General features: G+C 48.7%; 1 protein-coding gene across 2 annotated transcripts; it reads left to right on the plus strand.

Annotated features, from left to right (window-relative positions):
* The first annotated feature begins 658 nt into the window (after nt 1–658).
* On the plus strand, nt 659–10,924 carry LOC148217465 (uncharacterized). 2 transcript variants are annotated; one of them, XM_088158654.1, is made up of 5 exons: nt 659–811; nt 5,972–6,030; nt 6,944–7,003; nt 8,448–8,615; nt 9,707–10,924. In XM_088158654.1, exons 2-5 carry the CDS (start codon nt 6,009–6,011, stop codon nt 9,721–9,723), a joined length of 267 nt encoding a protein of 88 aa, XP_088014780.1. In that variant the 5' UTR covers nt 659–811; nt 5,972–6,008; the 3' UTR covers nt 9,724–10,924. The 2 variants fall into 2 exon arrangements, with proteins under 2 accessions (XP_088014780.1, XP_088014779.1); XM_088158653.1 differs by lacking the exon at nt 659–811 and adding an exon at nt 4,066–4,185.
* Nucleotides 10,925–11,354: the final 430 nt, after the last annotated feature.

Raw genomic sequence — 11,354 nt, forward strand, 5'->3', positions numbered from 1 at the left:
AAATATCCTAAAATGGGTGATTCTGAAGAAGAAATCTCTACAAATTGGTGTTTCTGAGGTCAAAATATGTCTAAATTGCTTTCTTTGAGACTCTGAGCTCTCTTTCTTTTCTTTCTTTCTTTCTTTCTTTCTTTCTTTCTTTCTTTCTTTCTTTCTTTCTTTCTTTCTTTCTTTCTTTCTTTCTTTCTTTCTTTCTTTCTTTCTTTCTTTCTTTCTTTCTTTCTTTCTTTCTTTCTTTCTTTCTTTCTTTCTTTCTTTCTTTCTTTCTTTCTTTCTTTCTTTCCTCTGAGCCAAAAACCTCCCAAAATCAGCACTCTGGAACCCCAAAGCCCATAACATTGCTCTTTCTTGGTTCCAAAGCTCTTGAAATCAACGTTATAGCCCCAAAGTGTCTGAAATTGGGGCTTCTAAGCCATGAAGTTGTTGAAATCAGTGTTTCAGAGCACTGATGCCCCTAACTCAAGCCATGTGCCAGGTTTGCCATCAGAGCGTGGAATTCGTTCCCAGTGCTCCCAGTCCCTCCCAGGGCATTCCCGGTGCCCCTGGGATGTCTCCAGGAGCAGGGAGCGGCCGCTGGCTGTGCCCATTCCCCACCCAGCCCGAGGAGCTGCTCCCTGGTCAGAGCATTTTCACTTTCAATTTCACAGGCATTTACGGGAAATCAGTGTAAAACCAAGAAAGGAGGTGCTGGGGGGAGGCGGGAGGAGCCCGTGGGGGTGGGAATGGGAACAGGCAGGTGAGATATAACCGGGACGAGCCCCCCCGGTGCTCACAGCCCAGCGCGGAGCTGCTTCTTCCCAGCCTTGTCCAGGTAAGCTCCAGCCCCTCGCTCCCGTGTTTCCCCACGGGTGGCTCCTTCTGCTCCAGAAACTGACCTTTCTGAACCCCAAATCTCCCTGAATCGCTGGCTTGGAGCTCCAAAGCTCTCTAAATGGGGACTACAGAGCCCGAAATCTGCTTAAATTGGTTTTTTTTTGGAGCCCGAAATATCTCTAAATCGCTCTTTCTGATCTGAAAATATCCCCTAATCACTCCCTGATTGTCAAAGTTCCTGACATGATTTTTTCTCAGGCTTGATCTCCCCAAATCAGGGTTTCTTAGGCTTGTGTGTCCCTAAATCGGTGTTTAAGAGCCCCAGTGCTCCTGAAACTTCTGCATTCTCAGCTGTGAAGTTCCCCAAATGGTGTTTTTGAGGCCAAAAGCACTTTGAAGTGGTATTGCTGAGCCCCAAAGTATCCTAAATTGCTGCTTTTGAGCCCAGAGTCCCTGGACATTGGTTTTCCTGAGCCCCAAAGCTCATTAAATTGGTGTTTCTGAGCCCTGAAGCTGCCCAAGTTGCTTTTCCTGACCCCCAAAGCTTCCTGACATCCCTTTTCGAGTGCTGCAGTTCCTTAAACATGTGTTTCTGGGGCCAAGAGCTCCCTAAATTGGAATTTTGAGCTGAAAAGCTGCCGAGATGGGACTTTCTGAGGCCAAAAGTTCCCCAAATTAGTGGTTTTGAGCCAAATGCTCTCTAGATTAGAGTTTTTCACCCCCAGTGCTGCCTAAAGTTTGGGCTTGTTCAGAGCCCCCAAATATCTCTAAATCAGTGTTTTCCCTAAATCACTATTTCTGAGTCCCAAAGCTCCCAAACTTGCAGTTTCTTAGCCCAAATGCTCCTGAATGGGAGTTTCTGAGCCCTTAACAACCCAAAATTGCTTGTTTTGAGATCAGAAAATGCCTATGTAATTTTTTTTCTGAGCCGGAAACATCCCTAAATTATTTGGAAGGCTGTGCCTGAGTGCTGGTGGAATGCAGTGGGAGGGGAGAAGCTCTGCCAGGGGGAATGTCATGGAGGATGAGGATGGGAGGTGTGAAGAGCACCTGGGATATTTGGAGATCCTCAACAAGATGGGCAAAGGTTGACTTGTGTGAGTGAGCAGTGGAGGGGTCAGAATGCGAGGACACTGTCTTGGCAGTTTAGAAACTCCTTGATCATCAGGGGGAGTTGGCAGAAGAGCTCTGGGGGCAACCTGGAGGGGTGTCCAGGCCAGTGAGCAGGTTCCCATGGGGAATGGCAACTGCCCTGGCATTCATGGCCAGGCAAAGCAAAGGGTTCCAACAGCGTGGGGATCTTGGAATGATGGCTCAGCAGAGCTGCCTGGTAGGGGAATAGGGGGATGCTCACGGGGATCTGGGCCTGGCCCGCAAGGAAGAGCTGGTCAGGAATGTGCTCATCAGTGCCAGCCTGGGCTGCCACAGCCAGGAAATTGTGGGGTCCAGGCACCGAGGGGCAGGGACTGAGGCCAGCAGCAAAGCACAGAGCTGGGGCTCCAGAGGAGAAGACTTTGATGAGCTCGGGGTGCTGAACCAGGTGGCAGCAGGGGCAGCAGCTCTGAAGGGTGAAGGAGCCCAGGAAATCTGATAGGCCCTGCAGGGCAGCCTCTTCCAAGGGCAGGAATGGTGTTTCCAAGAAGCCACGAGTAAAGCACCCATCTCATGAGGCTCTTGGCTGAGCTGACCGAGCTCCAGGGTGAAAAGGCAGCACATGGGAGGTGAGCACATGAGGCAGCAGCAAAGCAAGCCAACAGCACCCTGGGCTGTGGGGGCAGGAGCACGGCCAGGGGAAGGGTTTGACTCCTGTGCCCAGCACATTTACACCACACCTGCCCAGCGACAGGGGGGCTGTGCCAGGCAGGAACCGCTGCACTGGTGGGCGCTGGGGTGGGAATCCCCCAGCTGTCCTTCAAGTGCTGGTGGGATTTCCCTAAAAATATCAGTGTCTGCAACCACAAAACCAGCAACAAAAGCGTGACTGTGCCCAAACAGAAATATCTGCAGCAGAGCAATCTGCACCTGCAGTTGCCCCTCTGGGCAAGGCCAGTGGAATCACTGTTGGCAATTCACAGCAGTGACAGCCCCTGCTCACAAGATTTCACAGCAGTCAACTCTCCCTGGGCTGGGCTCTGCTGAGACCCCTCCAGTGCTGTGAGCAGTTCTGCCAGAGACCATGGAATGGGAAAAGGACGCTGCTCCCTGGACCTTCCTGGGGCCCTCGCTGGGCTTTGCTGAGGCTTGAAGGAGCCCTGCTGCCCTCCAGAGCCCCCAGGGCTTTCAGTGTCTTTGCCTCATCAAGGCCCAGCTGTGCTGCAGAGGGTGGGGGCCAGTCCAGAACGGTTGGAGGGAGACCATAAAGTTCACAGAATTTCCATTCAAAGTCCATTGTCCCTTCCCACCTACAGTCTATAGATACAATCCAGTTCCTAATTCATTCCTACAATGAGAAAAAATTCTCAATTGAGGCCTTATTTATATGTATATTTTTTTTAAATTGGATAGCAAGAATTGTTGCTACTCATTAACTGGGAGAAAAGTAAAAAGTAAGTAGCATATTGATTAGGCACAGCCTGGATTCCGGCCATAATTGCATTATGGCCAATGGTTTGGTTTTTTTATCTTGGCTGATTAGATAAATGTTTAGTCTGAATATTTAATGAATAATTATTTCATAGAGTAAGTATAACTTAAAAATATAAAATATAAAATATAAAATATAAAATATAAAATATAAAATATAAAATATAAAATATAAAATATAAAATATAAAATATAAAATATAAAATATAAAATATAAAATATAAAATATAAAATATAAAATAGAAACAGTAGCTCACATTAGCACTTCAGGTAAAGTATAATGAGATTTCACCACCACTCATACAGTCCTCCTGGATTTAGCTCAAATACTGGTATTAAAATTGTACTAGACTAAACGCATAATTCAGAATATCTAAGTTAATGGGTCTCTGTTGGCAGACCAGTCTCTGTTGGTCTCTGGCCAGCAGAGACATCACTGACAATGCAGAAGAGAGAGTTACTTCTTTTTTTCTTTTTTTTTTTTCAACCCATACTTTTTCTTTCTTCTCTCTTCCCCCCCGCCCCCTTAATTTTCTTTTTTCTTCTCCTCCTCTCTCCTCTCTTTACACCTTCCTTTTATCTTTTCTCCTCAAAGCTTCAGCTTTGGCTCAGGATTACAGATCTGACCCTGCATAAATTAATATTCCTGTGTAAACCTGTTATCCGGGCTCCTTCAAAATATGAGAGAGGGACAGAGAGAGACAGAGAGAACAATTTGTCTCTGACTGTGAGAAGTGAGGTGAACCATTCCTGGAGGCACAACCATCTTTCCATGAGTGGTGATCTGAGGTAAATGTCTGTGTTCATAATAGCAGAGGCACATTCAGGTCAACTCCATGGGCACATCATCTATTCATTGTTTCTGTTTAAGAAGCCATCACTCTATTGCTCTGCTTTCAGGACAAAACTCCTCAAATATTGAACGTTTCATGCCATTTATATTCTTTCCTTTCTTTCAGACCAGAGCCAAATTGGAAAAGGTAGTGGGAGGAAATAGAGCTGAGTTCAATCCTGGGGTGAACCCATGGGACAGCCATGGGCCTGGGCCTGTGACTTCTCTTGGGTCCCTGCTGGAATTTCTCTATTTACAGTCCTCAGTGGAGCTCTTTTCCTCAGCCGGGTCTATACTCCCCTTGAACACCAGGAAAGCTTTCTTGACATGCAGCAGCTTTTGGCAGTCCCTTAATTCAGCCCAGATCCTCCTCCTTCTCTGGAACGTGGCTCTGGGCAAAGAAGACAAAAATTCACGAGGAGCAGACAGCTCAGGGAAATGGAGTGCAAGAAAGAGAGGGAGAGCAGAGCACGGCAGCGAGCTGTGCCCTGAGCAGACCTTTCCTCACTGCTGAGCAGTCCCTGCTTCTGCCTTCACCCCGTCACTGCTGCTCTGATGGATGTGGTCAGAAGGGACAGGTGGCTTTGCTGGAAGGGTCAGCGAGGCCCTGCTTTCTGCAGCCAGCTCTGCAGAAGAGGGTGTTAAGGAAACTTCCCAGTCGGAGCATTCCCGAGGCTCTCTGGCCATCACACTCCAGCCACCAGAGGTGTTCAGTGCTGGGACCAGAGCCCTCCACAGCAGTGGCTCCAGTGCCCCAATGGGCCCTGCTGGACTCCCCACACCCCCCCAGTCCCACACCCAGCCCCTGTGTCCTCCCTGGTTCCAGCCCAGGTTTCCCACAGCAGAGTCTCAGATGTCTGATTCCATAAAGCCATTTACTCCCAGTGCAGTAACACAGGAATGGCCTGAGCTGTTCCTCCAACAAAAGAGCCCCTCAGTTTTATCCCCTCACAGTCTACAGCCCAAGGCTCAAGTCTGGCTCTTCCTCCCGAGCCCTCAGCTCCTGCTGGGTCTCTCGGTGTCCCTTCCCCAGCTGTGCCACCACCCTTGCTGCCCTTTGTTGTGCTTTGTTGGCACACGGGCTCTTGTCTCGGGCTCCCACCTGGAGCTCAACTTGCACCTGGCACTGCAGCTGCCCCCAGCCACCTGCACCAGGTGTGTTCATAACCAGGAGGAGGGGAGGGTGGGAGTGAGGTGGTTTCAGTTTTGTCTTTGTTACTCGGCTTGCTGCTCTCTTGGGAATTGCTGAGAAAGCAAAGCAATCATCCCCAAGTCGAGTCTGGATTGCCCAGGATGGCACCAGGTGAGGGATGTCCCAGGCTTTATGTGAGCTCTTCCGTCATATTTTTATGTCCAGTCCAGTTGAGGTGGGGATTGAGAGAAGTTTGGTGGGCACCTGGCAGCCAGCCAAGGTCACTTGTCCTTTCTCCATAGATTTCTTCATAGCTGGTCAGGATAACCTCTAGGATATGAGTCTGAAGGAATGGAAAATGGTCTCGTACCTCTGTGGAAAATTTTGACTGGGGTTGAACACGAGGTTCTGCACTCTGCAAAAGCAGAAGGTCTTAATTTTGACCAAGGGAGATGATGTGTGTGTCTGTGAGAATTCTCAGAGCTCCAGGGCAGACAAGATGAGTTAGGGACCAGCTGGGAGTACAGCAGAATATCTTATCAACTGTGTTATCTTCTCTAGTCCTGTGCCCACCACAGAGATTTTTCCCCCTCTTTTCCCTTGCATTGCAGATTGAACCTCGAGAAAAGGACACAGGAGACAAGAAACATGGTCGTGGTTGAATTTATTGGTAAGAGCTGTATGAGTTCTATTTAGACAGTGATGGAAGGGAAAGTAAGTAAATTTTAAAACCCTGAGTAGATCAGAGATTTGAGTAGTATAGGGGATATATGTGTCCCAAATAAGTTCTTCAATGCATTTTTAAAATCCTTAGGGAAATATTGTAGTGAAGCTTCCTCTTCTTCATTTTTCTTTTTCTTCTCATGTGGACCTAATGGTCACAAAGAAAGGAGTTCATGGCAGCGTTGACCTCCAGTGAGGCCAATATGAGGCCATAAGTAAGTGTGGACTCATGTATCCCATTGCTCTTGTCTGTGGCCATCCTTGGGAACCCTTGGGATGGAATGTGTTATCCCTGAGAGAAGTGAGGCCAGTGGAGGTCTCTCCCCCAAGCACGTTGCCTGCAGAAGCCCTCCCAGGGCACAGCAGAAGGCCTGGCCTTTGTGGTGGGATCAGTTTGGTCAGAGGGTTGACCTTCTTTGGCCAGAGACATGTCCTACTCTAGCAGGGGGTGTTGCTGAGCAAGGCTTTGAGGGTCAGACTGAAATGAATGTACCAAGGGACAGTGAAGGGACCTGGGAGGTTCCTCTCCACTCCCGGAGTGTGAGGCAGAAGAGTCTCACCCTCTCGAGGGTGGCTGTGCTCTGCTGGGACTGAGGCACCTGTGTGGTGCCTGAGTGCTGTGGCAGCTGAGGCAGCTTCCTGGCCCAGGAGAGCCTCAGTGGCCCTCAGTGAGGGTCAGGAACCCCCAGCACTGCTGTGGGGCTCCTGGTCCACAGAACCTCATGGCTCGTGGGCCAACTGCGGGATGTGTTCTGCCCCAGAACCTGCTCAGTGCAGTCCTGGAGTTCCTTGGGGAAAGCCCTTGTTAAATGTCCTGATTTTCTTTTTGGATTTTCTTTTCATATGTACCTGATGTCCAGTAATAATGGGTGCTGGCTGGCTGGCTAAGAAAGTCTTGGAAATGGTATTCGAGGAATTCAGTAAGTGTGCTGGATCCCATTGCTCTTGTCTGTGGCCATCATTGGGAACCCTTGGGATGGGATGGGATGGAATGGGATGGGATGTGTTATCCCTGAGAGAAGAAAGGCCAGTGGAAGTCTCTCCCCCAAGAGCACAGTGGAAGGCCTGGCTTTGGGGTGGGATCAGTTTGGTCAGAGGGCTGACCTTCTTTGACCAGAGTCAGGTCCTGCCCTAGCAGAGGATGTTCCTTGTAATTGGTAACGATTTCAAAGGCATAGCACATCCCTTCTGGGATTTCCTTTCCTTTCTTTGAGCATTAAAGGAGGAATCACATCCTGGGCTTAGCTGCAGGGACAAAAGGCAGAAGCCTTTCTGTGCATGTCAGTGCCAGTCCTTGCCCAAACTACCTGGAAACTAAACCCTGCAAAGCAAGAAGGAGATTCAGAGGTCTGTTGTGCATGATGGCCTGGTGCAGTCAGATCAAACAATCCCACTATCCATAAATTCCCATTTCCAAAGGCCTCCAGCCAGTCCTTCGTTATAGTGCCCTTCCCCATGCCCTTCCCCATCCAGTCCACATGCAGGACCCCAGTATCCCAGGGTGCAGAGATATTCCAGCAGTGGGATTTTCCCAGCACAGACCAGGACAGCCTGGCCTCTGCTGGATCCCACCCCCTGGATTCTAAGGCCAGCCGTTCATCTGCCCCTGCTCTTTCCAGCTGGGATGCTGGCAGGGGAATGTCATTCTGTCAAGGAACACTTGGAATTTAGTGTGACCTGGGCTCTCCACCATGTCCAGGCCTTTGGGCCGTGAGGAGCCAATGGAGTTCCTCCCAGTGTTCTTCACCAGCAGCACAGGAGCTCCAAGCCCATGTTTAGAAGGGCTCAGTAGTGCCAAAAACCTCCTTACAACAGGCAAAATCTGTTAGAGAAAAAGTCCCCATGTCAGGAAGAAAACTGGGGGTACACTAGGGAGGCCAAAGCTCTTTCCCAGAGCAAACTCCTGTTGGAATAGGATTTGAAAGGCAGGGTAGTGGTAAGTGGTACCCATACATGCATCAGCCTGTGAATTCTGCATCTCTGTTTTTAAGGGATGAGTGAATTCTTTTCAAAGACTGATGAATTAGAAAGGATGATCTAAAGAAAAAGAGGTCTGGAGCAAATGAATTGGTAAACAGGCAGGACATGAGGGAACTAAGTCTGAGCTTTATTTTTCCCCTCTGAATAAAGAAATAAAGCAAAAAATAGTCCATTTCCGGTTTGCACCTTGAATGCAGTCTTCAATTCCTTTGAAGTGATTACTTTTCCAGAGAGAAGAAAAAACCAACTAGCAGCAAGATCTAAGAAGAGACTCTCAACAAGAGACTTGTAAAAAGCGGATATGACCATCCTCAGAGAGAATGGGTGGTATCCTGCTCAAGGGAGAAACGTCGGTTTCCCTGTGACACCAATCTTTTTCTACAGGAAGGAGAGAGAGGGAGAATATCAAAAAGGACCAAATATCCAAGATGGACAAGGCCTTCCAGGAACTGAAAAATAAAATGGAAGTTCTGCATGAAGATTTCAAAAAATTGGAGAAGTTCATAAAATATGAGTTTCAGCTCCTCAGAGCAGATCTGGAGAAGAACCAAGGTGAGTAGGGCCATTGCCAAGCAGAGTTTCATCCATCTGAAGGCAGAAGCTGCTCTACAGGCCAAGCACCCTGTGAGCTCAGCCTGCTCAGCTCCTCAGAGGGCATGGGGAGGGACAGTCCTTGCATGGGGAACAGCTTCTGTGATCCATGGCACTGAAACTCCTCCATGCTGAAGTGTTCTCTGCAGGTGCAGGTGCTCAAAGTCCCTCTTGTATCACTCATCGTTGCAGAGGGTGTGTGCTGGGAGTTCTCTCATTGCCTGATGCTTGCTAAGGGTTCCCCCTTGAAGTCCATTTCCCATCTCTCTCCCTCTCCCCACTGCCCTTCTCGTGCTCCCCCACTGCTGGTCCCATGCAGGGGCACGTGTGAGCTCAGCCTTGTTTCCCCATTGCTGCTCAGCAGGGAGAGGAGCTTCCCTGAGCAGAGCCTGGCCGTGTCTGTGAGCGCAGGGCCTGCGGAGAGCAGCTCTGCCTGCAGGAGCTGGTGCTGGGCAGGGCAAGGACTCAGCTGGGCACAGACTCCAATGTGGCCTGGCTGGCCCCAGCCTGTGGCCCTGGGCCTGGCTCAGCCTGGACACAAAGTGTGTTGGGATCAGCCGATCCTTCCTCAGCTTTCCCTGCCCTGGAGCCTGTTCTTGCTGCAGCTGCAGCCAGCAAAGCCATGGCAAGGAGCAGCCCAGAGCAGGCCAGGGAAAGCCCTGGAATTCATGCTGGCTCCAGCCATTGTGGGCTGAGAATTCAGCCTGTGGCCCACTTTTCCAAGCTGGAGCTCTGTACTGGGCTACAAGAAAGCACAAATGAAAGTTTTAAAAGAGATGAAAATTTGTTCTGTTTTTCTTGTCCCATTCTGCTAAAAGTCTGAGGGTAAAGGGAAGACCATTTCCAGATTGTGCCTTAATGGCCAAATGGAATTCCTGTGAGGTAAGGGTTTTTAAGGGTGAAGGAGAAAACCACCCACAGGAGAGCCCTGAGGAGAGCCCCTGTGTCAGGGAGGTTAAATCAGAGCCTTTGGACATGCTTGTGTCAGATTGCTGATCTTCTGCTCAAGGAGGAAACATCAGTGGCCCAGTGACATTGCTCTTTCTTCACAGGAAAGAAGGAGGAGTAAAGTGCATGGGTCCTGAAATGCAGCATGGAGACAGTAGTCCAGCAGCTTTTTACATGGTACAGGAGTTACAGGACATGGAGTGATGCCTAGAGAGGCTGATCTGGAACAGAGGCTTCACAGATTTAAAGGAATGAAGTAGGTATTTATTGGAAGACTTTTAAAGGATACACCTTGTGCAGTATGAGAGCCCAGCTGTGGTTCCACCCAAGATGGATGGAAGATGGATGACTGGTCAGGAGTCATCACACTTTTATAAATGTTGGTCTTTTTACATGTATTGGTTAATTTTCCAATTATGTCTTCAGTTTATAAAGTCCTATCCTCTCAGTTTGCTTTCTTTAATTCACCGTTGTTTATGCTTTTTGGGCCTGAGGCTTTAATGGCTGTCCTTGGTTCTCAGGCTGGAAAAAGATTGTTTTGTCTAACTGAAGAGACCTTACTAAGAGTTTACATGAAGTACAGAGTCACACACTAAGGCAGTACAGAATCTAAAAAATATGAAAGCTAAAACTTAAAGCATCATAGGTGCTGTTCTGAAAGGAAAATACCTTTAAAAAGAAATTAATCTCCTATCCACTCCTACTCCCCACTTCTCTCAGTTTATTTCTGATCATGGTGTGACATGGAATGGAACATCCCTTGGGCCAGTCCAGCCCAGCTGTCCCATCCCTGTTCCCTCAGGAACACTTGCCCACCCCAAGCCCATGGGTTGGAGGGGCTTGCAGACACGCCTCGTGGGGCGAGCATTGTGACAAGGACAGGAGAACAGAACAACATTTACACTTACCAAGGGCAGAGAACAGAATAGCACAACCTTGGAGAAAGGGAGAAAGGATGTAGCTGAGGCAAACAGAAGTCACACAAAATGCAAGCAGGATGCCAGCTTAGCTCTGCAAGGCTGATAAGCAGAAATCATGCAAACAATACTATTGCTCATAATCAAAAGTGGGGGTCAATGAACAGCCACCTAAAAAGTACACTGGATGTTGAAGACAGACCCCAAAGAACCCCCAAGAATTGTGGTAAGGGATGCAACTGTATCAAATAAATTCAACGGAAGTGGGAATAGCTCATGAATACATAATCAGAGTGCATGATAAAAACTCTGTTCACCTGATGGTCAGGGTATACAAATGGAGGAAGGATTACCAGAGTGACTAGCATGCTGTAATAAAGAATATCTGCTTCCAAATACTCAAAACTGTGTTCAGAAGTTTCTATCTAGTGGATTTCAGTATCAATGATGTCCTTGACTCCGTTATGCCCCTTGCACAGTTTCAGAAGGGCCCCTTGGTTCCACGAGGCCTCGCTGCAGAACAATGGCCTCTCAGTTCCAGGAGGTTTTGTACTGTCAACAGTGCTCTCCTTGCTTCTACAGTGGCTGCTTGCTTCCATAAGGTTCCTCAGTGTCACACTGGTCTCCTTGGTTCCATGAGGCTCTGCAATGTCCCAATAGCCCATCGTTTCCATGAGCTTCTGTCCCATCAACCATGTCCTTTGCTCCAGTGAGGCCCCGCAATGGCACACTGGACCCTTGGCTCCATGAGGTTCCATAGTGTGACATGGTTGCCTTGATTCCAAGGGTCACACTGGACCCTTGGTTCCATGAGGTTCCGTGGTATCGCCATGGT

The sequence above is a fragment of the Sturnus vulgaris genome, unplaced genomic scaffold (assembly GCF_052056855.1).
Source record: "Sturnus vulgaris isolate bStuVul1 unplaced genomic scaffold, bStuVul1.hap1 Scaffold_84, whole genome shotgun sequence".
Lineage (NCBI taxonomy): Eukaryota > Metazoa > Chordata > Aves > Passeriformes > Sturnidae > Sturnus > Sturnus vulgaris.

Excerpts from the sequence above, each read along its gene's own strand:
- LOC148217465 (XM_088158653.1), top strand. Across the intron at positions 6,031-6,943 it reads GGTCGTGGTTGAATTTATTG|TAATAATGGGTGCTGGCTGG; the intron begins GTAAGAGCTGTA and ends CCTGATGTCCAG. Across the intron at positions 7,004-8,447 it reads AATGGTATTCGAGGAATTCA|GAAGGAGAGAGAGGGAGAAT; the intron begins GTAAGTGTGCTG and ends CTTTTTCTACAG.